The sequence below is a fragment of the Ixodes scapularis genome, unplaced genomic scaffold (assembly GCF_016920785.2).
Source record: "Ixodes scapularis isolate PalLabHiFi unplaced genomic scaffold, ASM1692078v2 PGA_scaffold10__122_contigs__length_95168666, whole genome shotgun sequence".
In the NCBI taxonomy this organism is placed as follows: Eukaryota; Metazoa; Arthropoda; class Arachnida; order Ixodida; family Ixodidae; genus Ixodes; species Ixodes scapularis.
The window spans coordinates 84,693,016-84,720,679 of NW_024609836.1; the positions used below are offsets into that span (position 1 = coordinate 84,693,016).

Here is a 27,664-nt window from a genome sequence, read left to right on the forward strand (position 1 = left end):
TTGGCATTTTATGAGGTAATAGAATGAAAACAAGTGCGAGAGAAAAGGCGCTCACTCACTGCAGCAAAGTATTCGAATATGGGTAGCAAGACGCGAGTACATCAATGGGAAAATCTCAATATTCAATAATGGCAACACCTCCTATACTTCGTTTCACCTTATGCTGTACCGCAGCGAAGGCTAGAAGCGCGAGCTCATAGCGTTGGCAGCTTTAATGCACGAGAGCTTGTGCCGCAGAGATGTGCCCCAGAGCAAGGAGCTCGCTCTTCTATAGACTTTCCTGCGGTATACGTCATATGGTGAAATAGGGTTATATCAGTTTCATATTTAAACACGACCCCGAGCTGCGTTCTACAAACCACATGCTCATCAGTTATTAACAAATACCAACTGTCAAAAAAAAAAAAGAAAAAAAAAACTTTTTTTTTCTTTTTTCGGCTGATTTGATTATTTTTACAGAGGGTTCCCGAAATTCCCTGCCGTCGTGACGCTGTACGTTTTGCAACAGGTCTATCGACGCAAAGAGCGTTTTCCTGGCCGCATCGTGCTGCAGATAGGTTAGCCGCCCGTGGACGATATGTCTCTGCAAGCTGTATATACAGTCAGGGCCATTAGCCTTGTTCGCGCTACCGAAACCAGACCGAAACGGCATAGTTTGTGGATGCACTACCAGTCCTGAATCGATAGAGTAGCGCCACTAATAAGCTACCGTCGGCAGCGGCACTCCATTCCTTGATTTTACTGTAAGTGGCACCATTTTGGTGCTCAGTGCAGAGCGCGTCCAATAGAACCTTTTCAAAAGTCGGCGCCATCGCCTGTCCGCCATTGCTTGACCACGTACCCCGAGCATGGATTGGACACGAGTGTGACGTCAGCGTTCGGCGAGCACTCGGATCCAATCACGCGCTTCTTGTCCAAGCAATGGCGACCGCCAATTTTGCTCGATGGACTTTTGGCGACCGTTACGATTCGAAAATTTCTGAGCCTTGGATAGGGTGTCAGGGGCATAGGCGTCGACTACGGGGGGCTCGAGAAATTTCCTGAAAAACGCAGACCCCCCCCCCCCCCCCCCCCTTCCCCCACCCATCGGGAGCTCTTCGGGATTCGGGAAAGGAAGTACACTTGCCACCCTTACCTACGTCTCATTCACCTCATATGTGTGCCGTGGCGGGTGCTTTCGAGTATCCACAGGTGTCGTCCATCAGTCAGAGCAAGGAGAAAAACGAGCTGCAAACGTTTCGCAAGGATTACTAATCGAACCATTAACACAAAATATAATAATAATTTTAGGCAAAAAAGAAAAAAAATTAAAGCCGTTTACAACTCCCTGTAACGCCGAATTAGAGCGCAGCTCTTGAGGAAGAGGGAAGGGTACTGAGGGGAGGGTGTACCCCTCCTCATCCTGCCTGCTACCCCTCCCTCCGAGCGGCGTCGGCGTAACCGTGAGGTCACGTGACCCTCGTGACCCCAAGGAGATCAAGTGGGTCACGTGACCTCACGGTTACGCCGCTCCAGCTGGAAATGGGTACCTAAGAGCTGCGCTCCAAAAAGAAAAGCAATAAAAAAGGGAACAAACCTGCAGACCGCAGGAAATACGTAGTAAAGACTCCCTCGGCGACGGCAATTGTAAAGGCGGTTAAAGGGCCCATGAAACGAATTTTGGGCTAGAATAAATGAATTTATATTGGGATTTGACTAATAGCACATCGTTCAGTGGGTCAAAAGAAAAAAAAAGGTAGAACGTCAGAAGCCTGACTTTCGGTACGAAAATTCGAGAACACAGCGGACTATTTCATACCTTCTTCCGTTCGTAAGCTCTCTGCCTTCTCACTGTGATACATCCGCGGTCCCCACAGCGCGTCACCGGGCCCAAACGCACGTCACACGACACCGGACCTCACTTAATCCCTTCACCCCTTAGCTGACATTGTGGTGGAACCTACGGGCTTGCCGGACCAATCAGCCGCCTCCCTTTCATCACCTGACTTCATTCTCTGCGCGAGAGAGCGCGATCACGTGGCAAAAGTGTGGCTGGCCCAACGAGCACGTAGCTTCCACAGCACTGTCAGCTTCGGGGTGAACGGAGTGGGGAAAGCAACTTTTGTCTGAATTTCGAGTGACGGGCTAATCTTAAACGTAAACGTTTCGGTGGACATCCACCTGGTTAGGTTCACGGGCTAATCTTATAGGGGGAGAAGGGCTGTGCCCGGGTACACAAAGAGTCCAAGCAAAAGGGGACTCCCCCCTTTTCCGTCTTCTTGAGATGTTTGGTAGAATGCACGATTTATCAGTTGAGGAGGAAAGCTAAACAGGAAAAAGTTGGAAAAGCGTTTCACTACCAAACTCGATATTCTGCGAGGCTTTCTTCCTCTCGCGTCTTCGAGTGAAGGAAGCGAAGGATGGGAAGTGGGGACTAAAAAATGAGACGTTTACAATTCTCTGTTATGCCGAATTAGATTGCAGCTCCTGAGGAGGAGGAGGAGAGGGTATGCCCCTCCTCCTCCCCCACTTAATTTATTGGAAAAATTTTCTCGTTAAATTTAGCGGAAAAACTTCCCCGCTATATTTAGCGCAAAAATTTCCCGGCTAAACTTAGCCAGAAAATTCTCCCGCTAAATTTGGCAGGAAATTTTTCCCCGTTAAATTTGACGGGAAATTTTCCCCGCCAAATTTAGTGGGGAAATTTTCCCATAATGCAACTCGCGATCACGCTCGCTAGCATTATTCCCATAATGCAATGCGCGCGGATACGCCAACGGCGATGACAACGCTGCTCTAAAACGTCGTACATGAGTCCGCGCGCGCCTCATGGATTTGGGAGTGGGGCACTTATGGTCAAGAGGTCAACGCGTCAAGAGATCCAATAGTCACGTGACAGGCGAGTTAAGAGGTCCAACGCATCAAGAGATCCAGTATGGGTCAAAAGGTCCAACGGGTCAAGATGCCTACGACTCCGTGGCCCCCGATCCAAAGGGAAGGAACCGACGACCACTCGTATCTACAGCGAGGAAAGTGCGTTTAATGCAGTTTGCCTCATGAAATCGGATTGGAAATCTGAACAGCGCACACTGTCGGAACGCCGCTTGCTCAGGATTCGTCGTGGTCGTCGTCGTGCGTCGGGGGCATCTCCCGCGCGACGGCGGCCTGGAAGGGGGAGTGCGCGTACTCCGGCAGCGAGGAGAACAGCCGGAAGACGGACAGCACTTGGTTGGGACTGAGGTCTCCCATGCGGTCGAAGACGCGCACTCCGCCGCGGATCAGCCGTGGTCCGCAGCCAGGGATCCACTTCCTGCGAGGGCACGAACAGGGACGCGCTCCATGACATCCCCTTCTAGAGGAAGTACCCTTCACGACAAGTGCGTCTTCGACGAACGTGCCCGTTTGAGAGAGTGAGTGCCAAAACAGTCAATACGTTTTTGAATATTTTGTGAGAACTATAAATACGGAGGAACGCGGCTTACCGGAAACGAAAAGGCATTTTGCGAAACCGTCTTATGGCTAGACGACCCAGAATTTAAAGGGATACTTCAACGAAATTTGAAATATGGCCGTCGTGTTCAAAAATAGGTTGAATATGATCCACAATATCCGTCAATGACAATCGCACGTTTGTATTTTGAGCCCGGTGGCTGTATTTTTCGTCATAAACTGCCCACTCTGGCAAGCGCTCGGAGAAGGCCCGGCGGAGAGCACGTGACATCTGCTCCACTCATGACGTAGTTCGTCTCGGGACAAGCAAAGCTGCGGCAAGGCTGACATCGAGAGGATGTCCAAGTCGTTCCAGCCATGGAAGCGGCTGCTTTTGTACGAATTTTGAGTCTTGTAGAACCTTGTAGAGGGACAACAGCGACTTCTGGGTCACACAAAAGAGATTCTCCCGCAGAGAGGGGTTCCTCCTTCCCCTCTTCTCTCGTGGTGGCCGGAGGGACGACAGTTACCGTCACTACCTGTCAAGGTTCCTAGACGGGCATTACAAACGAGGCGTTAGCGACATCCACCAGGTGCTCTTTGCTAATCGTTTAATTCGTTTTAAAATTCATTTTCGTTTTTAACAAGATATTGGTGTGTCTGATGTGATACTGCTCCTTTGAACACATATAGACCAAAAAATAAGCACCGAAATTTCGTTGTAGTATCTCTTTAAAGGGCTACTGCAACGAACTTCTAGCGCCCATTTTATCGCCTAGATGTCAACCACGTTCTGGCCACACCAGTGATTTCAGATTAAAAAGCGCAAGTAAAAGACACTACATCATTCGCTTCGTGAAAAATAGGATATATCTCAAATCGTGCAGGCAAAAAGGGTCAAATTTTTAATTTCGCTGAAAAAAATATATGTTATGGTGTCGTCTCTAAAAATGCATTAGCCACAAACCGGAAGTTCGTTAGATTTTTTGTTCTCGACTTACGAATTTTAAAAGAGGCCGCTGCGGAAAGCAGTGTTTTTCACATGCGTCGTGGGTCGGATGTTTCGCTCAACCTCCCGTCATGGATTTTTAGTCCACATTTTACACTCCGTGCGACGCGACTGGCGCGCCGCCGCGCGGCCGGTACTGAAAGTAGGCAGTGAGAACCCCAGAGAAAACGAAACCGAAACCACGCCGCGTTGGTTGGTACGGATTGAAGTCAGAGCGGTGCGGTTGCGCTGGGTTCACAGCATGAAGTGCTGCCTGTGCTGCGCCATTAAGTGCTTCAATAGTTATGCGTCGTATCTCGTGCGGACAAAGTTTCGCAGTTTTTCACCTCGCCGATGTTTTGTAGGACAGCGACAACGATGGAGCCGTGCCGTACGACGCGAGAAATTTGGTCTCCCGATCATGTCTGCCACTGTGTCGGCACGGCTGACATATTCTGCACTGCCGCTTTGCGCTCTGCGTTTGTTTTCGTACCAGTAACGCCTACATGTGTCAGCGCCGATAGGACGAACTGAAATGCCATCCCAAACTCGCGGTTATGCAGTGCCAATTTCGTTGGAGGAATGCCCTCCAAAGAAGTTTCGTTCCCATCGTACGTGTCGATATTTTCGGACAAGTATGGCACGCAATCTCTACTTCATGAAGAAAGATTTGAACGGTAAAAAAGTGACAAATATAAATCTAAAGAAAACAACAATGAAACTCGAAATCACTAAAGAATCGATGTTTGAGTATGGAAGTTTATGTGGTGAGCTTTCTTTCTTGGTCAGCCTCCTTTTGGATATGGGAACGCTGACACCCCGAGTTCTGTCGACAACATTTTTTTTTCTCGGCTTTAGAGCCAGCTATTGCAAAGTGGTTCGAACTGGAAGTACCGTCCGCTGGTCCCTTCTTACCTGTAAAGTGTGCACCTCCTACGATGAGTGGTATTATATTGACAGCCTTTGACGATCAAAGCCAGTTCCCATTTAGTTACGCTGCCCAAACTAAATTTCCATCTGGTTTCGCTATGCCAACTCTTTTTGGTACAGTAAGTGTTGTGTCAAGTGACAGTCATGTCAAAGTACCTGTGTGCCGAAAATCAGCACCTCGCACAGCGGGTTATTACACAACAGCTGACCGCAAAAGCCCTTGACGGCCAAACCGTGTGTTGGCCGACAACTTTGTTTTCTCGGCTTTGTAACCACCTTTCGTAAAGTGGTTTCAATTGGAAATACAATCTACTATAGTCACTTCCTACCACTAAAGTCTCCACCTCCCACGACCAGTGGTATTCTCTTGACAGCCTTTTCATGGTCAAAAACGGTTCCCATTGAGTTACGCCGACCAAACCGAATGTTCACCAGGTTTTCCTACGCCCCCTTTTTTTGTATAATAAGTGCTGTGTCATGTTACTGTCAAGTCGAAGCACCTGCGTGCCCAAATCTGCACTTTGCACAGCCTGCTATAACACAACAATTCGGGTCCAATATTGGATATCCCATACAGCTTTATGTCTTTATTCGTTAGAAACCTAACTTTCACACCAGCTGTCTTAATGAAACTTGGCACATTTCATGCGCAAACTTAGTGAACATCTCACTCGCCTTCAAATATTACTGTTCCAGCAGTCCTACGTTTGCAGCGACGAGCGAAATAAATTTGCTACTCAGAGCAATTATGGTGGCGGCCGTCCTGCTTTTCGGAAAATTGCTCTAACTCGTTTTTCGGCCGCAACTAGAGAAATTACCTATAAGAACGACCCAAACTCAATATATAAGAAGTGGAGAACAGTTAGATGCCGTTCTTAGGTTTGCCCCAGCACTCATGCAACGCCACCATCGACGTATCGGCTTAAGAAGCAAAAGTTTCGTCCGTGCGCGCTTCCGCCGCCACAGCTTGGCATGCGAAAAGGCGCCGCAGGCTGCTGAGCGCGCCTCACTGTCGAACGCCAGCTCCTCCACTAGCGGCGCTGCGCGCGTTTTTCAAAGCGCCCCCTATAGTTCCCGCACGGAGTGTGATTTAAAAGGCTCTAATACAATAAGATAATTTTAGGCGTTTTGCTTTTTTTTATGTAAAAATGGCAAAAACGCCCCCTCGGTCAATTGTTGACGAATTTTGACAATTAATTACTGGCGATCTACTTGGGTTATATTAATATTTCTTTTATGTCCACGGATAGCCCAAAACACTTTCTTTATACATATTATAATATGACTCGGTTGTAGAAAATATCCTTTGCGGGACGTTGACGTTAATATTATGCGAAAACCAAAAAATACCATTTTTGAAAATGATTTTCTAAAAAAAAACATTTTTTTTAATTTTTTTTTGTTAAAATGTAGATATGATAGTTGTCTACACAAAAAGTAAGTCGGTAAAGTGTGCATTTTGTTTGTATGTTTTATATTTAAGCGTCAATATCGTACAAAAACGTGTTTTTACGACTCGAAATGGACTTGCGAATTGCGCGCCTTCACAAACGGTAAAATATTTTTTGCCCTTTTTCAACGTTCCCATATAAAATTGAAATACACTAGTTCCACCCTGTTCTATTTATTGATTATTTAAATTTTATGATAGGCGGCAAGCTACATTGGAGGAGTTCAAAAGAGAAAGCAAAACTTCTAAACAGACCAGCAGGCGTCGTAAATTTGTATTGTGTAGAAATCGGCCGACGTCGTATTGATTCGGGGCCTTCATTGGCCTATATAAACGTCCCGCCCTTTCGGAACCAGCAGACAACCACGACCTTTCGCGCTCGTTGTGTTACATAGGACGGCCTGTGACAGTAAAGCGAGCAGCGCACCCTGTGTCACGAGGAGTGAAATGGGACGAATGGGTCGTTGACGCGACGAACATCTCTCTCCGCGGAGATCCGATAGCACCGAAGGGTTATCTCTTTTGGAAACAGCAAAGCCCGGAGACTGGCATTAAAAACGAGCGTGTTGGTAAATATACTTGTGTTTATTCTGCCCGCAGGCTAGTGGGGTCGAAGTCAGCCTCCTTGTCAACTATAGCCGTTTGTGAAGAGTGGCCTTCCCCCGAGATGAAAAGTTAGCGCCGGCTGACGTGTTCTTTCGAAAAAGGGAAGGGGAAAGAGAAAGTTTGAGTAACTGCAGAAGCTACATCGAAAGCTCCTCTCCCGATATGAGGCCCGAGGCATGTTACGTCTCGGTTACCTTCTCGCGCATCGCTGCTCGAATCTATTCTTCACTTTGTTCCGCACAGCTTCTGTTCCGCACAGCCGTCGTGGATGTGCGCAATAGAGTGAAGAACAAATTTGAGCATCATGTGGGATACCGTCATCCTGCTAGGCTTCAGTGTCGTAGGACTGGACTCGGCATCGGTCAGTTAAGCCTTTTTTTTTTTTTTTTGAACTTCGTGTGTGTTTTTTCGCCCCGCTGAACTTAGTTTCTCGGAAGCGATTTTGCTGAACGTTTTTTTTTTTTTTTTTATGTTTTATGATTGTTTGTTAGCATTGTTTAGTTGTGTTTATTTCGTCATGGCGTAGCGGCCTGACGGTGCTGAAGAGAGCGTGTTCGCACGCATTCGGTTGTGTCCCGTTTAGGGAATGCCCGGAGGAGTTGGTTTTTGTTCTTGCCATGTGCGGCTGAGGTTTTTCGTCTTTATTAAATCTTTGTTGTTTTTTTTTGTCTTGCCTTCACGTGCCATCGACTTCTTTGTCTGACTCTCCACCAGGCGTGGACCTATCGCCTTGCCACCGCTCGAACCTAAATACTTTATTTTTTTAACGCAATTTTCGTTAAGATCGGAGTTGGGCAATTTAATTCCTATTTATTTATTTTTATTTCCTACCCCACTCCGTGACACACTCTCTGTGTGTTTCGGAGCGTTTCTGTGTCATCACTTTTGTGTACTGCGGAAGTGAAAGGATATTCCCTGGTGATCTGTGCGATGTGTGGTGAACAAACCCTAGCGTTTGGTTTCGGAAAGAATTGTATATAATATATCAATGATGTGGTGACTTTCTATGTCTTAGTAATATGACAGCTAATAACTAGTCATGCTAATTTACAGTCAAAGGTTTATAAATCGAAACAATACAACGTCTGTGCCTATTGGATATTAAGGTCTACTAGGCCTGCTGATTTGATTAGATATGTTTCTCGTGATTCCCCGCTCTTATCAAAACATAAATAACTATTCAATACCACGAAATACGTTTATAATTGATTACAAACGCAGACAAAAATTCAAGAAAACGTTTTCACAATTCATTGAAACGCACGGGTCGCTATGTCGGAAAAAGCCGTCTTGCAAAACGAAGACGGCTTTTTCCGATATTGAGGCTTAAATATAAAACATACAAACGAAATACACACTTTCTGGACTTGATTTTCGAGTAGAAAACTACCATATCAACATTTTAACAAAAACAAAACAAAAATTAAAAAATGGGTTTTTTGAGAAAATCGATTTTAAATTTGGTACTTTTTGCTTTTCGCATAACATTAACATAAACGTCCCGCAAAGGATATTGTATACAGCTGAGTCATTTTATAATATGCATAAAGAGCGTGTTTTGGGCTCTCCGTAGACACAAAATATTGATGTAACCCAAGTACATCGCCAGTATTTAATGGTCAAAGTTCATCAACAATTGACCGAGGTGGCATTTTTGACATTTTTATAGAAAAAAAGCAAAACGCCTAAAACTATTTCTTGGTATTAGAGCGTTTTAAATATTCTCACAGAGTGCTTGCCAAAAGTTAATATAATGTAGACTGAAAATCCACGGCGGGAAATCGGGCGAAATATCCGACCCACGACCGATGTGAAAAACACTGCTTTCCGCCGCGGCCTCTTTGAAAATTCGTAAGTCGAGAACGAAAAATCCGACGAACTTGCGATTGACGCCTACTGCGTTTTCAAAGACGGCGCCATAACATATATTTTTTTTTCAGCGAAATTAAAAATTCGACCCTTTTTTGCCTGCGCGAGTTCAGATGAAAACACCCATATATATATTTTTAAATCTTATTTCAAACACGAGCCGAAATCGAAAGTGCTACGTGCGAGGTACATGGACGTGGAAGTGAAGTGCGTCATGTGCCCGCAGGGAGCAGACGAGACAGCGAAGCACATCATACTGGAATGCACGGGCCTAAAGCCGGACGTTACGTACGAGCCAGACATGGCGGTGGCGCTGGGCTTCCGGGGCGTTGACGAACAATACGCCGCCGATAGTTCGCAGCCAGTGAAGGTGACGAAGAGGAGACTGGAGTGCTGGTGGAGGAGGGCAAGGGAACACAACTGCGACATTGGCTAGTGTAGCTGCTAGCCAGGCTAGATGCAGCGCTGCTGAGATCCTCCGAGACAAAGGGGTTAGCCCCAAATACATGGCTATCACGTGGTACGATATCATTTACGCAACGACGGGCAGGATTGAGGTGGGCTTGTACCAGGCGCAAGTGTCGTCTGCACCGCACTCTTCGCCACGTTTTGGTGTCTGCGACATTCGACGACGTCTGCACAACTGCGGCATCAGTCTGCGCACGTATACGTGTCCGTAATGAGGGCGAAACTCCGTTAGGGAGTTTTAGTAGACCGTTCCCGCAGCCCGCTAATCCGCCAAAAGACCTTGAACTATGCAGACAAGGCTGGCGGCGCGCATGCGCATCTGCGACGTTTTCTTTGCAGAAACCGTAGCGGAGGAGAAAAACGATCTACTCGTGCCGAAAGGAAACGTTGCTGACGTCACCCGTTACGCTTGCCCGGAGAACCCAAAACAAGCTACAGTGGTGATAAAGTTTAGCTCAATGTTGGCTTCGCTCACGCCGTAGCCTTGACTGCGCTGTTGGTTGCACCGGTTTCGTTAAATTTAGCGGAAAAATTTCCCCGCTAAAATTAGCAGGAACATTTTCCCGCTAAACTTGGCAGGAAATTTTTTCCGCTGAATTTAGCGGGAAAATTTTTCCGCTAAATTTAGCGGGAAATTGTTTTCCGCAAAATTTAGCCGGGAAATTTTTCTACTACTACATTTAGCATGAATTTTTTCCGCTAAATTTATCGGGGAAATATTTCCACTAAAATTAGTGGCGAAATTTTTTCGTTAAATTTAGCGGGGAAATGTACCCATGATGCAACGCGCGGTGACGTCACGAATGACCCTCGTGATGTAACGTGTGACGTCCTTACGGGAAACGTCCCATAATGCAACGCGCGGTTACGCCGACGCCGCTCAAGCCGGAAACAGGCGCCTCAGAGCTGCGCTCTAAAAAGTAGAGGCAATGAAGAGGAGATTGTAGTGCTGATGGAAATCTAGAGAAAATTGAACTAAGTACAACTAACTAGCACAACTGGGGGACAGGCGGGACAGAGGGAAATTGGGACTCCCTCGTGTGTGGCTCCGGCCCAGAGTCTCAACCCTGTCCCAGTCGGTCGGGTGTTAGGTGGCAACAACAAGGTTCGACCAGAGGAAAATTGGTCCCTTCCTGGTTATGGGGAAGAGGCGGAGGGTGAGGTTTTTAGTTATTTTGCCCGGTCCCCCAAAGATCTGCCTGGCGACCATCTTCATGGCCTGGTGATAGAGAAAGGCCTCGGCAGTTGGTCGCATCTTTAAAATAATTTTTAGGAATATTTCAACGTAATATTTCAACTGTGATCATATTTCGTTCCACTAAGCGATACCGGTCATTCATTTTGGTTTCGTTTTCGACCGGGGTTCACACACTTGCGACGGCTTCCGACCTCTTGTGCTCTTTTATGACGAGAGAGCACGCTGGCACCATCTATCGGGTAGCCGTGGAACACTTACGATTTCTGTATATTTCCTATCTTAAGGTAACAGCTTTAGATCAATCACACAATACGACACACAGAAGGACAAACACACGCAGTGTGTGTTGTACTGTGCGATTGATCTGGCGCTGTTACCTTCGGGTATGAATCACCAACTCGCCCAAGTTTCCATTTTATCAAGGTATATTTCCTTTTTTTTTGTGCATCATTTTTTTTGCCTGAAAAGCTATTGACATTGTTATAAACGATCATATTTAATAGATATACCGTATTTACTCGCAAAATGAACGCACTTTTTTTTCCCGAAAAATCGATGCAAAGTTGGGGGGGGGGGGGGGGGGGCGTTCATTACGCGAAGTAAAATTTTTGCGTCCGTATTTACTCGCATAATGAACGGACCTTTTATCCTGAAAAATCGAAGTAACTTCTTATCTCTCTGCGCGCGGCGCGCGACCCCGTAACCAAACTAAGCTGTGCAAAAAAAAAAAACACAAAAAAACTAATGAAAAAACGGTTAAAAACCGTTTTTTCATTAGTTTAAAAAAACTGTTTTTTGTTTCTCTTAGTTCCCTGGGTTTTTTGCCGCCTCTAGCAAGCTGTTTTGTTTGCTTAGGCGTTGCTTAGGCGAGGGCTCTCCGCTTATTTTTCTTATCTCCTTTCGCGAGATGCACGACCCCTGTAACCAAACTGCACTGTGCCAAAAAAAAAAAAAAGCTCCTCTTTTTTTTTGTTTTTTTTCCTCAGTTCCGTGTTTTTTGTTTGTTTTTATTTTTTTGCCGCCTTTTGCAAGCTGTTTCGTCTGCTTAGTGGCGAATTCGGGTGGTCAGTCGCCGGCGAGAACAAGCCGGCAGAACCGGCAAACAGAAACGCGCCGGCGGCACACCACGTGACCCTCACCACCCGAACACGAAACGCCAGACGGTGGCAGTTTACTTCGCCTCTTGCCCGCGCGACACCGCTAGCGAGAGCCTTCATCGCCGTCACTCATGTCCCAACGACTTGAATTGACTTTCGTAGCGGCTGCAAAAGTTATTTCCAATCAATTTCGTTCTTTCGTTCATTTTTTTTTTCTCACTGACATTCTCTCTCATTTCGGAAGTGACGACACCGGATACAGTCTGGCGCCTAGCTACTCGCCCGGCCGTTCGGAGCTCGGGCGGAAAAAGCGCCGGAAAGTTGCCGGTGCTTGCCGGAGAACCACCACCAGAACGGTGCGCGCCGGCCGGAAACTGACCACGCGAACACTATTGCCGGTTTTCCGGCAAAATAAGTTGCCGGCGATTGACCACCCGAATTCGCCATTAGAGGGCTTCTCCGCTCCTCTTTCTTACCTCATTGCGCGCGGCTCGCGACCCCCCGTAACCAAACTGCGCTGTGCAAAAAAAAAAAAAAAAAAAGAAAAGTTTTTTTTTTGTTTTTCTTTTTTTTTTAGTTCCGTGTTTTTTTTTTTTGTTTTTTCTTTTTTGCCGTTTTTCGCAAGCTGTTTCGTTCGCTTAGAGCGCTTCTCCGCTTCTCTTTCTTACCTCCTTGCGCGCGGCGGCGCGCGAACCCAAAGTCCACAACACAAAGTCCAGGCTGCGATGTGCACAAAAAAAAAAGCTCCTCTCCACTTTTCTTTTTCTTGCTTCCGTTGGATCTTTGCGAATTTTTTTAACGCCTCTTGCAAGGCGTTTTGTTCGCCCACGCTGCCCATGCATTCGCGACCTCGCTGCACTAGGAGAGAAAAGTGCTTTCATTTCGCGAGTGAAAAGGGGGTCAAAATTTTGACGTCCGAGTTGGGGGTGCGTTTATCACGCGAGTGAAAAAAAAGTTGAAATTTTGAGAGCCGACTTGGGGGGTGCGTTCATTACTCGAGTGCGTTCATTGTGCGAGTAAATACGGTATGTACATTTGATCTTGCAAATGGCACAGAACCTAGTGAAATGCAGTTTCATAGATGGCACCGGTATGTTCTCTCGTCGTAAGAGATATCAATAAACCGGTCCTAAACAAACTTAAAGGGAAGCTACGGAGCTTCCTGACAAAAATGAGTTAGAAGTGAATTCTAGTGTATTTTTACCCCATGAACCCGAATACCGAAACGCGAAACGCGAGAAAAACGCGAAAGACAGTCGCTGTCCGTGACGTCATCGACAGCTCTTTTGGCTGCCCAAGGCTAGGGAGGCGGGGCTTCAGCCCTATTTTGAAATTGCTCTTGTGGCTCTCCGGCGCGTCGCATTGAAATATAATTTTGATATTTGTTATTCTAAAGGCCAAATGAACGCACTTCAAGCATTTTTTCTCAAATGTAGAAGTGCCCCATCTTCTCTTTAAGTGTGTGAACAAGCCGTTGAAATGGCTCCCGTCTTTAGCGTGGCCTTTGCATGCGAAGCTCTGGTACAAAAGCTCACTCAAGGGTGGGGATGATGTAGGCGCTGCGCTTGACCATATTCTGCCGGATGAAGAACACCAGTTCCTGGAGCCGCTCCGGAGGATCAAGGATGTCGAAGAGGTCACTTCGAGGACTCAGATGAACCAGGTGCATCTGTTGGCCATTGCACATCCTCTGCCAGTGGAGGTGCACAACGATGATGACGATAATGAGTATCATCATCATCATTGCTTCAGAAGCGGAATGAGGAGACTAGAGGACTGGTGGCGTCGGAGCAAGAAGTGAAGTAGTTACAACGAAGTTACTTTTGGCTGGTGCAGCTTTTTACTCGTTGCAAACGGAATAGCCAACATGATCTAATCTCGTCCAATCCAGTCATTTCTGTGCCCATTAATATGATGCCCAGAATGCGTCTCCGACTGGTGTATTTACCGCGTCCCAGAAAGTGGTCCGTCGATTTCCGCCTGATGACGTCGTAGAATTGTAATGTCGTTGGTGACCGTGATCCTAGCGGTGTTACAGCAGCAGTGCTGGATGTAGAAAATGCCTGTTCTGCTAAGCAAAAAAAAAAAAAAGTGTGTTTATGCAGCATAAGGTTAGTAAGGCATAAGGCCCTCACGGTGCAGAGACACTGGTTTACGCTGTAGATGAGAAATGTAGCCATTGCAGTACCACTGCGAGCCTGGGGTCTTTAATACGCTTCAGGCAGTGGTGATATACGACCACATGCCGGTACAATGCTCGTCCAAATCAGAAGTGCGCGGCTGGGCATATGAACCCAGGATCCCTGGGTTCTGTCGTGAAAGCTCTTGCTCCGCGTGCTCCAAGCTGCAGTGCGCTGACACACTTGGCCACCGATTCCACCCCCTGCCTGTTCTGCTGTAGATTGCCTCCAGCTTGACATCGACAGTTCATGGAAGCTTCAGCAACCAGAAGTTGGGACACGGCGATGACAGCAACACTTTTGTTCACTCGTATGTTTTGCCCAAACTCTTACGACCAAGCACCAGGATCGCGAAATTTGACAGCGCTGACGCGCCGGCTCCTACGACGTGTTTGATGCCACTTTGGGACCACTTTCGGTGCACTAACGGTATGCGACGCCGGACACACCCGTCTGAGACGCGTTACGGTCACCATACCATAAACGACTACGCATATACAATAATGATACAAAAAGGAATCGCTTCTTTCCTCCAATTCATTGAGTTCTTGCCTCCCTTTACTCTTCTAGAACAATCTGTCCTCTGTCCCTACAATACTGCACTGTTGCTGTCGTGCCACCCTTTTTATATGAGAACTGCATCATTTCGTCGATGCGTGCAGTAGGCATGGACTTTCATAGTACCTTTTTGGAATTTTTAAAATTAATTTAGGAATTTTCGGATCCTTCGTAGAAGCACCAGTGAACGCAGGAGATGTGCTGCAGACAAAAGTTTCGAGAAATATTTCCTGTTAGATTAACAAACCATGAATCACAGGAAGCTAGGGGAACCTAGCTGTGATAATGAAAAGCTTGAGCACCTGATGTTAAAAGGCATTATCAATTAACAGTATTAAAAGTTTGAAACAACTGTCAGATATTTACATTCAGCAGCTGGCTTCTCGTGGAAACAACAAGCAGGTGTGGAGATGAAGAGTATTGTCTCGGTAACGCTTTCTGAAGGTTTAATCGTTCTACCCTATTTAGAATAGTAGTAATGCTTCGAGCTAAAATGTTTACATCTCGAAAATGTAAATATGGTTAGCATTCGGCTGTCCTTGTTATTCTTTTGATTTGCTACGAACGAAGCCAAAGTTTCTCAAACATGTTCCAACATTGTCGAGAAAAAAAACAGGAGTATCACCTGATCTGGCGTCTTTCCCTCCTTCTGAGGGAGAGGAAGAAACAGAGCCCGTGGCACCTGCAAACAACGAGGCTTTCACTTTTTTATGGATGCAGTCTCGTCGTCGTCACTTCCGAGTTGCAAGAAGCATCTTTTCATGTAACACTTCAAGCCAAGAATATAAAGTGTCTACAGTGAATCCTAGTACTATAAAACGAGTTGGACAAATGAGCGCCTGCACACAGAAAGCTTGAACTTTGACAGAATGCGCAGGTAAGTGGCGAATTTAACCTGGTAAAATTTCGAGGCGTAGCTCCCTTTTTAAAGAAAACCAACACACTCGCCAGGATCGAACGGGGTGTGTTCGCAGACGACCGAGTTAGCGATGTCTGTGACTTGTGGCATCGTAACCCGATAGACACAGCGAGCAGATGACGCCTTTTTTCGTCTGCTTGCTGTACCTATCGGGAGGTGGTTGTAGTATTTCTGATCAGAGCTGCAGTACCCAAGTCCAAGCAGTGAAGAACTTGGACCATTAGATGAAACAGGAGTCGGGTTTGCAGGCCCAAGAAGGTGGCGAACAGCTCCGTCAATGCATGGCGGAGAAGCACGTGGCGGGGATGGGCCACGACCATGAACATCTGGCGCCATGAAGCCGAACCCAGTGGCACCAGGAACCTGAGCACGTGGAACCGCTGAACCAGGAACCTCAGGAACCCCACGAGGAGGGCAGCCAGGAACATTTACTGCAAGGGGTGAGGGAGATTGGGGGAAAATATTGTCCTCTAGAACCCAAGAATACTTCTTCGAAGGCTGCAGCGTTGTTCGAGTGAGCCTTTCAGCGTTCCACGTTGTTCCATCGTCGAGTTTGTATGTAGACGGACCAATCCTTTCACGGATCTCCTGCGGAGTTGAATATTTATGTCGCATTTTGCCTTTTCGTTTTGACTTGAAAATCTTTACAAAATCTCCAGGTGCAAAAGATGGAACCTTCACGGCTCTGCGTGAGTCACGAGTACTGCTTCATTTTTTTCTGATATACCTGGACCCTATTCGGTAACCCCTGTCGAACTTCGACCTGTGGGATTGAAGGCTCATTGGTATTCCTTCCTTGAAGGTGCAAACGTGTACGATGATTGCGACCATGTAAGAGAAAAGCTGGGGTTTCTCCCGTGGCAGCATGGCGTGTGCTTCTATATACACCAAGATACTCAATGATTGTGTCGTATATAGAACGCTGTTGTACAAGGGCCAACTGAATAGTAGATTTCAGAACTTTGTTAAATCTTTCCACTTGACCATTCGCTTGCGGGTGGTATAACGCAGATTTGGTGTGTTTTATTCCATTTGTCTCGAGGAACTGTGAAAATTCCTTTGAAGTAAATTGAGGTCCGTTATCGCTGGTAATCTCCTGGGGTAGTCCCTCACGAGAAAAAATCGACTTCAGGAAACTGATGACCGAACCAGTCGTGACACTGGAGACAGCTGCCACTTCCGGCCATTTGCTGTGGTAATCCACTACAGTGATGAAAAATCGTTCCTTGGCAGGTGCCTGCTCGAATGGGCCGACGATATCTATGCCAAGCTTGGTCCAAGGATGTAATGGAAACTCTACCGGCTGCAGAGGCGCGGGAGATGACTTAGCTGGCTTGTCGGTCGCTTGGCAGACCAGTAAAGTTCTTTAATAAGGCTTGTGGTCCTCGAAATTCCTTGATGCGTTTCGTGACCAACCTCAATCACTTGATTCCGAAGGCTAGATGGAACTACGATTTTCTCTCCTTGAAAGAGAAGTCCATCGATCACGGAAAGCTGCTCGCGAACGGAAAAGTATGACTTCAGCTCTGAAGACAGCTTGTTATGCTCTGGCCATGATGAAGAAATAAACGCCATAACTTGAGGGAGCACGGGATCTCTAGCAGTTGCTTCTTGGAAATCCTTCTGGTTAAGGGGAGACGCGGGTCTTAAAATGGTCAAAAAACGCGAAATTTCACGTTTTTCAAATTTCACCTATTTGGATTAATTGTAGTCTAAGGTACCTGCCTGCAAAGTTTCAATGTCGAATTCAATGTCTAAGCATGAAAAAAATGATATTTACGATGTCCCCGCAGAGCCCTGACACAGCGAGTTCAATGAAAACAAGTGAAACTTCGCACCCCGCGCGTTTCGCGATCGCTCGTCGGATTGCGGCCATCTTGGTCTTGTTGGAAAGCCGCTTATTTTCCCCACGTCCCCATGCCATTCGTTATCGCGACAACATCGGGGAACGTCCGCATTCCGCGGGTTTCGAAGGCCCCAATTGCGATCGCTCATTGGCCGGCTAGCAAGGTGCCCGTACGTCAGAGCACGCGCGGCGCCTAGCGCCCCTGCTATTGGCCTAAACGCGCCCCTCCGCTCTTTTTCTCCTTTCCTCCTTTCCGTTCCCGCGCTGGCGAGAGGTGCGTCGTCTGCTCCTGGGCCCGTCTCTGCCCGTCTCCTTAGGCCTGTCTGCTTTGTTTCCTCAGTGGTCGAGCGCACGTTTTAGTTCCCGTTTGCGCGCTTGCGTTGAATATTGTTGGTTCGTTTTCCTACGAAGTCGCGCGTTTTGTTTTGTTTCGCTTCGAGTTCTCGAGATGCCGGACGACGCTCAGTTGAAATCGAGCACGCGGCAAGCGTTCGGAAGGAAGAGGAAGCGACCGTGGAACAAGAAGCTGAAGCTGTCTGCTGCAAGTGCGCCACCGCGATCGGCACCGCCGGATGCCTTGGATCTTCCGGAAACATCAGCCGGAGGCATCGCGACTCCATGCAGCAGCGGCAGTTTGTTGAACTTTGCGAGCGCAGTTCGTGTCGACACCGCATACTACTCCACGGCCGAGCAGGCGCAACGAGTCGCACGATCGGACGAATGCAAGCGTGCGCTATCGGAAAAGTCGGCGACCCAGCGCAAATTCGACCTCGGCGTCACCACAGGAGGCCAGACGCGCGACGCTGGGACACAGTTCATTGTAGTGGACATGAAAGCTCTCAAAGCATGGAGAAGGACAATCTGCGTTTGCGTAAGGCCAACGCTGCCCACCAGAGCAGCAGCAATCCAAAGCAGAGGTTCTCCAGGCAACACCAAACTGGAACAGCTGGGGACTACAGTCCTGGACAGCTGTGAGGGGCTCCCCTTTCAAGTGCTACACGAACAAAGGCCCTTTTCAGGGCCAAACAAAATCTGCTTTCGGAACGTGCAACCCTTGGTGCCTCCTCCCGTTGTCCCTTATAGAGTCTACTCATTCTTTTATAACTTTATTTTACATTGCAGGCATTATTTCTCAGTTTTATATTATTTTTTAAAGGTTCTTGTGAACGGACTGCAGAATTTTTCATCTCAATTTGTTGAGATAGAACTATGCTTCATATTACTGAACATTATTGCATGGAATCCCTTACTCAATTTTATGCAGTGAGTGTCAAAACTTCAACTGCAATTTTCTCAGCTTCGCATTTTTCGTCTACATGCCTAGCCTTACGGTTGTTTTCATGAGATTATTCTTCGAGGATTTCTATAAACTTTATACCCTTGAATTCAGAAAGAAGTGAACTGCAGGGTGATGCTATTTTTGTATGACAGTTTGGGCCCGAAATTTTATTATTAGTGATAATGTGACCTCGTTAAGCTTTGTAAATAGTGTACTTGACCTAATTAGACTAGTTTTATACAATGATCTATCTTTACAAAAATATAAATAGCATCATCTTGCATGACAGGTCTTTATCTACAAATCCATATCACTTATGCAAAAAAATTCGTATTAGAAAGTTCCTTAATGAGTCGTAAGAAATGACCTAATTAGGCTTCATTATTTTCTTCGTAACCCAAAAAGTAGTTGAGATATTGCAGAACTAATTGTATATTTGATAAGAGGAAGCCAAAACACATATACACACTAATTTTCATTATAATCCATTAATAAACAAAAAAATCGATTTTAGAACCAGTGTCTTGCCTTAAGGCAAGCACAGATGATAGAAACGACCTCTTCTTTAAAAACTGTGCCGTTCTCTGTATCTGATACTGGAAGGCGAGACAAAGCGTCTGCGACGAGATTGTTGCTGCCTTTCTGAAATTCCATGATAAAATTATAATTAAAAAGTCTGGCAACCCAACGGCTGATACGATGAGGCCGGACGCCAGTTCCTTGAGTTGTCATCAGGGTGACAAGTGCTTGATGGTCAGTACGGATGGTGAACTGCCGACCCCACAAATAAACATGCCATTTTTCACAAGCCCACAGTATTGCCAGAGCTTCCTTTTCGCCAGTAGAATACTTTCGTTCAGCCTCCGTGAGAGAACGGGACGCGAACGCAACGGTTTTCAGCTGTCGTCCGTGTTGTTGTTGGAGAACAGCCCCTAAACCGTAATTAGAGGCGTCGGTTGAGACTATGACAGGAATGGTAGGGTCGAACATAGAGAGTATTGGTGCCTGCTGAATGCAGGACTTGATATTTTTGAAACTAACAGCTACATCAGGGGACCAGACATAAGATACACCCTTGCTTAGAAGACGACGAAGGGGTTCAACGACCGTGGCACAATGTGGAAGAAACTTACTATAATACTCTACAAGACCCAAAAAGGCCTTCAATTGTGAAGGTTCTGTTGGCTCTGGAAAGTTGAGGACTGCGTCTATCTTCGACGGAAGGGGTGCTATGCCTTCTGCAGACAAACGATGACCCAAAAAAGAAAGTTCATGAACATTAAAAACAGCTTTTCGATTTAATTGCGAGTTAGTGCCATTGCTAATTCTGTCGTCTGCATACACATCCGCCGTGGACGCTGGCAATTGGGTTGGTTGCATTTTTCGCAGGAATGCGGCTACAGCTGAAGATTTCCACGGGTAAAATGCACATTCTGTGATACTGTGAGCTCAATTTCAATGTCCAGGCACAAATGTTTCTGGCTTCTTTAACTGTTCTAAGATCCAATGAAGACGCCCTATACATATCTCGGTGCCTGCATGTTTGTTGCGCATCAAATCGATTACCAACTGAGCAAGGCAGATCACACAACAAGGAACATAACACACATACCTTTCCCAACACTTCAATGTCAAAGAACAACTTGTAGAGGATGCTCACGTCCCGGTACTTCTTGAAATTGTGGTCAGAATTTGATGCACTAAGGTACTGAAAGACAAGAGATGAAAACTATCAATGAAGACCTACTAAGAATTTAGAGTGAAGGCCCATTCACACACCTGCATTCTCTTACAAACGAGTTCTCGTAATCTTTTACAATGAGAGAACACAGTTGCTTGATCTATAAGGGGACCCTTCACTAGAGCAAAGGTTTTTGCACTATTTGCAAGATCAAATGTACATATACTATCTATGAGAAATTGTTGTTTATAATGACGTGAAAAGTGTTTTGAGCCAATTTTAAGAAAAGGATGAAAGATTGAAATTAAAAATATACGGACATGACAGGTGTTCTACGGCTCCCCTGATACGTAGGTGGCACCAGTGAGATCCCTTTGTCGTAAGAGACCCCAAGAAGTTTTAAGGCACTCAGTCGTAAGCAATCGCAGGCGAGTGAACCAGCCTTGACTCGAGACGCCCAGCCTCCGTACAGCGGCGTAGCCAGGAATCGTTTTCAAGGGAGGGGAGAGGGGGCTGAGGTGGCTGGATTCAGGGTGTGGAGAGGGGGGAGGGGAGCGGATGAAGCCCCACAAGCCTACCCCCTGCACTGCCTCCATCGCTGGGGACAGGACCCTTCACGAATCCAAACTCACGGTGTACTCGGTTTCCGTGAGGAAGAGGAGGAAGTCGATGCGTCCAATGGCAAACAGGGAGGCCCTCTGCGGAAGCATGTGCAGCAGGAAGCGGAGGAAGCTCAGCTCCCGCTTGCGCGACAGGCTCGCTATCACCAGAAGGCAGGGCGCTGCAGGGTCAACGCAACCACTCGCTATGCAGCTGACCATCTTTCAAAAACTCCACTAGCAAAAGTGCCGTGGGTGTATGGTGCATGCACACTATGGAGGATGCCCTGTGACACAGACTTTGATCTAAGATGAAACTGTATTCAATGGACTCTACTCATCAATGGGACACATATCTGCTAAGCTTTCTGGCACATATCTGACAGTTACGAAGGTTGTATCTGCACAATCTCGTTCAGTAGTGACGGGACATAAAGATAAAAGGTAGCATCAAAACAGGGCTCATGCCAAGAACAAGCTTGTAAGGTTCATTTTGTCTTAATAGACCTCCTTTCTTTTTTTTACACTTGGCCACTGCCTACCAAATTGTATCTAGCACAATCAAACCCCCGCAAGAAAACCCCTGTTGGATACTTGAAACAGTACTTTACCCATAGTGGCAACAAACTAGACAATACCCTGTAGAGTATTCTCTTCCACAACATGGAACATTTCAAACAGAAATCATGCTGTGCACTTCATCAAACAAATGCTGAGCATTGTGCAGAGTACCACATGTACTCTTTGTTCCTCCGTTACGCGGAGTAGCCAAACCACATAAACCCATCAGTAAAGGCTGGTTTGTGACTGACAGTGTTGCAGGCGCTTGTGGCTGCTTATGATGAGGAAACACAATGGCATAATGGCAGCAAAGCCCTGTAGCTACCATAAAATCCAGAAAAATGCCCCACCCCAAAAGGATAGCCCACCCCTATTTTTGGCATGATTTGTTATATTTTTTAAACACCGAAAGATAGCCCACTTCATATTTTCAGCCGATTTGCTCTGATGTTAGGTGGGCTATCTCTCGAGATTTTATGGCAGACTGAAGGTTTTGCAGAATTTGTGACATCAAATCTATGCACTGCGAGAAATGGTCACTTATGAGACTGTCAGAATTAATTTGAGCCCATGGTTAAAAAATGATGCATAAACACTAGGAAATCTATGCAGACCAGAGGTGTTCCAGGGTTACCCCGTAGACGGCACAAGCACACATTATCTCGTCGTAAGCAGCCACAAGCGGATGCAACACAGTAGTTCACATACACAAAGGTAAATGTGCGAACCGGCCTTTAGAGTACACTTGGCGGATCTGGCTATTTTGGATATGATGTGGGCACTTTGGTTTCGAAGAGGGCGTCACCATTTGCTCAACTCACGCTCTTTCCACGCCTGCGGTGGCAGCCCTCTGAGAAGTGCGTCCACCCTCGAGGTGATGCCGTAGCTGTCGCAGGCCTGGAGGGTCGGCAACCGAAGGAGGTCTTCCTCCACCACCTCCAGCTGGGACGGGTACCTCTGCTTCAGCCCCTTGTAGAGGACAAAGCATTGTGCGTCTTAGACTGTCATTCGCTAGTATTTATACTGTTATTAGCCCATCGTTTTCAGGCTTAAAGCAATGCTGAACCGAAATCTGGACTCCACAAAGCACGGCGGTAAAAGCGTACAAAGGGATGCTACAAACATCACTTCTACAACGATATATTGAACGGACGATAATATTTTTCAAAAAAGGAGAGGGAACGGCTTCACGCCTCGCACAAAATACCTGTAGTTTTGAGAAAGAATAAGAGGCGTTCAATTGATATGAGAGGCTGCTTCCCTAGAACCATGATAGGGTGAAATGGGTTGTTATACTTGCAAAACTCGGGGAAATAGGACTTGTGTCGCTCTAGAAGGTCACGGCAAAGAAAGAGAACAAGTAGAACAAATAAAGTTTCTCCACAGTGCTTGCACACCGGCAGTTCCTCACCTATAAGCAGGTTTTGCTGAGTAAGGAACGAGTGGCCGATCCTTAAGCGGCACAGGAGGACTTCGTGGAAGCAATTGTTTTTATAGGAGGTTTCCCAGGCACCACGTTCCGGTTTGACGGCACGAAGCTTGTTATTATTGGCTAAGTTCCTTTCAGATTGCCATAATAGTCGTAAAAGTGAAACTCTTATGAGCATCTTAAGGTCCTGGTAAAGTATGCGGACATTCGATGGTAAAAGGTTCTGTGAAGAGGCGGCTAGTCTATCTGCAGCCTCGTTGCCTGTGATGACCACATGGCTTGGGATCGAGCAAAATTTAATGTCATTCCCACCCGCGAGTCCCTGTTGAACCTTGGCCCGTACGAGTTGAGTCAACTTATTCTTGGTTGACGTAACAGAACACACTGCAGTAAGAACACTATGAGAGTCTACAAAAAGGATGGCTTCAATCACTTTGCTCCCGATTACATAGTCAAGTGCTGCCATGACATCATACAATTCGACAGTGAAAATGCTGGCGACATTGTTCAGCCGAGTCACATGGGTTAACGAATTTGAATAAACAGCGGAGCAAAAATACATTGAGGACTTGGCGTCGTCAAAGTAAAACCGGCAGTAATGCTTGTATTTTTCTTGCAGAGCTAAGAATTCCTGTTGTACAATGAGTGGGAAGACATTAAGTTTATTAAATTTTGTAAAATATCCAATCACAAGCTCTGGGCTTGACGTCCCATGGAGCACTATGACTTGCACTTTCTAGGAAATGGACACCCTCACGAGGCCGGTTAGAAAAGAGACGGAGGTTCTCGAAACGAAGACTCAAGGGTCGAACAACAGTTGGTTTATCGTCAAATGTACGACGAAACTTAGATTCTCGAATGCAACTGTGAGCTGGATGACTAGGGTCTCATAAAACATTGTTAGCGTAAACAAGACATAAGAACTGCCACCTTTTCTTCAAGTGACATCTCACTGGAGTCACCATACAGGCTTAAAACAGGAGATGTATGAAAAGCACCGGTAGCCAGACGCAATCCAAGGTGACGCACGGGATCAAGCATCTTCAAAGCAGATGCATACACAATAGCACCATAATCAAGGTGCGATCGTACAAGAGAGGAGTACAAACGAAGTAGACAAGCCAGAGTTGCGACTCTCCTGGCGATGTGGGGGGGGGGGGGGAGGTCAGTAGACCAACCAGCCGAGACTGCATGCCTGGGAAGCTGAATCTCCAGCTTGGGTGTGGGGGACTGCAGGGGCTTTTCTTAATCCAAAAAGGATGTCTGAGTAGCCACTGCCAGCTTCGGTGGTGCAGGTCCCCGCTGCATCACTTGTGCATATTCGCCTTTCCGTAGACAAGTTTTCCTTTACTTTCGAGGTAAGAGTGTTTTTTTTCTTCTTTCTATGTTTTACAGGATCGTAAATATGCTGGGTGGGGTCATTACAGTTGACACAGTGGGCTTCATTAGAACAGGAGTCTGTTGGATGGTCACCCTCACCACACTTGGCACACGTGGATTTGCCACGGTAGTTCCAGGAGCCGTCGCTAAACCTCTGGCAGTTGAAGCATCTCCGAGGGTCTCCCTGCAGTGCAGGTACCTAGCCTTTACTGCCTCAAAAAGTGTGGTGGATTGAGAAGCTAATGCTACATGCTTAATTTTGCGCTCCTGGCCGCCACGATGCAAGGAGATGAGCCTTGCGAGCTATCCTTGGTCAGAAAGGCCCTTAACTGCTTCGCTGTCTGAGGTCTCAAGAAAGTCATCCTCAGAAATAACTCCTTGAATTGTGTTCAGGGAGCTTTAAGGCGTGACCGTGACTTCATGATCAGCTATAGAATTCAAGGCAAGGAGAGCAGCACTGCTCGCTCGATTCGATTTCAACAAGCAGGTCACCGGATGGCATTTTCTTGGCTTTAACTTTCTTGCCGACAACGCCTTCGAGTGTTTTTGCAACAAGGAATGGGGATAATTTCGAAAGCTGTTTGTCAGTTAAATATGAAGAACCAAAAACTTTAGAAATCTACCAGGTGTAAGTGGTGTCTTCTTTGTAGCTTGGACTTCGGTGCAGACCCTTTTCAGGGGCCGATCAAGAAAGTTTTTTTTGTTAAAAACCCATTTGAAGGCCAGAAACTTCAGCATCTGTGGCGCACTACCCACCACCAAAAGGATAGGTAGCATCTCATAACAGGTCTGGCTTGTTTGAGTATATTTATCGACCAGTGCTACCAGGATGCTATAACCGAGTGTGGATCAAGAGAGAGAGCTCTGTCGCCATCTGAGGTACTGTTGAGACCCGTTATAACGAAGTCAACGGGAATCGGAAATCACTTCGCTATATCCTCTATTTCGTTATACCCGACTTCGTAACAACCGGTCTCGACACTATAACCCTTGCCGCCAAAGAAGGTGATATAGGAAAGAAAGGCAGAAAGAAAGAAAAGGCAAAGGTAGGAGAGTAGAAAAAGGCGACTGACTAAATCATCCTGATCGGGCCAAGCCAGGACACCCGTCTACGACAAGCGGGGGCCAAAGTGGTGTATTGCCTCACCCGGGGGGGCCCAGGAGGGTACAAACCCTACCCCGGACTCGGCTCAACCACCGGGATGACCTCTTTCCCTGGATATGGGAAAGCCATGCACAGCCAGACGTGGGTGGGCAAACCCACATGGCTCGGGGTCCGTGGTGACGCCACTTATCAAACAGATACTAATGCAGGTGCTCCCTGCAAAGCTTCCAATAAGTCAATTTCTCGCTAATTTATTTGTGCTGATCGTCGATTTCTAAGATGTTTTGATCTAAAATGTTCAACTATAGCTTAGGAGAGACCATTAAAGAAGGGTAAAAACCTACCTCGAGCTCTTTCAAAAACAGCGGGTTCTTCTCGAAGACCCTGAGATGTGGAACACCCGACTTGAGAAGGCACCTGGTCAAGATACCGGGACCAGGATTTGCTTCGAAAAGGACCGCATCGTCCAAGTCAGCCATGGTGCCAATGCTTTCCATCAGCATGCCTTCAAAGATAAGTAGAAAAAAGAAAAAAAAGTTCAATATTAGGAAGAAACATTCTAGGCTGCATCTACTTTACGAAGATACATGAGCTCCGGTTATGTAATAGGTGCCATTAAGACATCATTTATCGGTGTTTTTCATTGCAAGCAAAGATCAATTCGGCCATTTTGAAGCGTCACATATCGGTACAGCTAGGCTAGGCATGCTGTAGACGGCACATTTATATGGTTCCTAATAAGCACATCCCACTACCTCCATCTGATTTGAATGCATTCATTTCTTTATAACGAGAATGCAAGTGTTGTTAGAAAAGGTTTAAGCGACTGATGAGTGGTATAGCGATTGTGTTAATAAATTGCATGATATAGTCCTCTTATCATACCTTTTGTGTGTTTGTTTAGGCTGCATAAAATTGGATGAAGCATATATGTACTTCTCAGTGACTTTATACCACTCGACTGCAAAACAAAGAGAAAGGGTGCAATACTGATCCATCTGCCATCAGGGCCGTACCCAGAAAAAAATTTCGGGGGGGGTTTTCGGGGACAACGGCGGCCATTTTGAAAGTGTCTATTGTCTTATTTTCGCCTATGAATCATGTGCATCGGTGGCATATAATGGAGATTTACAGCAAACCGGAGAACCGGTCCCGGTTTGGTACCCGGTAGCCGACCGGCGCCACTGCGCGTGCGCAGAGGTGGAGATTAAAATCGGCTGGCTGCAAGTGCACCGACCAGGGCCGTACCCAGAAAAAAATTTCGGGGGGGGGGGGGGGGGGGGGGGGGGGTCAGAACCCCCTAACCCCTCCCCTGGTTACGGCCCTGTCTGCCATATACACATAATTGGCTAAGGAAGGTTGCTTCTAGTTCCCCAAGCTCGATGCCACTGAAGAGTCATCATTTTCTAGGACATCAGACATCAGGCACGTGTGCAACATTGCTGCTGATGATACACCAACAAAAACTTTTTCTAAAGCTTTCAGCACATTGTGTCCGAATGGGATTATTTTGAAGAACAGTAAGCATGGTTCTCGCAGATAGCTACTGCGCTCTTAATTTTTCAGGTCGTTCACCGAACCTCCTAGACATATCTTGTAATATTACGTCAAAAAACGATAGTTCATCATTGATGTGTTGAGCAGGGAAACCATTCCACGACGTCGTCGATCTCCCGAGTCAAATGGATGATAGGTACAAACACTACCAGGTCCGATTTACACTAAGGGGAGTTTTTTGTAGATACAAACGGTGTGGCGCGCTCACCAACGGCGACGCTGTGAACATGGTAAATGTTTTCCGGGCGGTCTGTCCTCCGGCCGAAAGTTTTCGGAAACTTTTCGCACAGGTTGCGGAGCTGAGGGTCGACATCGGACAGCTTGCTCCCATGATCGGCGCCGGCCCCGCGCTTCTCTCTGCGCGCGGCACCGACCTGGGACGCCGCTCCTCGACACTGAACGCTGTTCACATCCCGGACTCGAAGGCGCCGAGTGTTTACCAACATGCATCGGCAGACACCTCGCGAAAACGACGACATGCCGACGGACGAGCTACAAACACAACTCGCGGCAAAACGAAATTGATGATCGAATCTGACTCCAGCTTTGGATTGCA

General features: G+C 46.7%; 1 protein-coding gene across 1 annotated transcript; it reads right to left on the minus strand.

Moving 5' to 3' along the window:
• Positions 1–2,999: 2,999 nt before the first annotated feature.
• Positions 3,000–27,638, minus strand: LOC8025125 (dimethyladenosine transferase 2, mitochondrial). The gene is made up of 8 exons (XM_029974203.3): positions 27,317–27,638; positions 25,896–26,056; positions 22,459–22,606; positions 21,110–21,258; positions 20,409–20,504; positions 15,378–15,434; positions 13,550–13,704; positions 3,000–3,289 (listed from the first exon to the last, which is right to left on the minus strand). Exons 1-8 carry the CDS (start codon positions 27,585–27,587, stop codon positions 3,088–3,090), a joined length of 1,239 nt encoding a protein of 412 aa, XP_029830063.3. The 5' UTR covers positions 27,588–27,638; the 3' UTR covers positions 3,000–3,087.
• Positions 27,639–27,664: the final 26 nt, after the last annotated feature.

Coding starts and splice junctions, on each gene's coding strand:
- LOC8025125 (XM_029974203.3), bottom strand. CDS start 27,587: ATGTCGTCGTTTTCGCGAGGTGTCTGCCGATGCATGTTGGTAAACACT. Junction 22,607..25,895: donor TGTTTTTGAAAGAGCTCGAG/GTAGGTTTTTAC, acceptor GTCCTCTACAAG/GGGCTGAAGCAGAGGTACCC. Junction 21,259..22,458: donor ACCGCAGGCGTGGAAAGAGC/GTGAGTTGAGCA, acceptor TTGACCCTGCAG/CGCCCTGCCTTCTGGTGATA.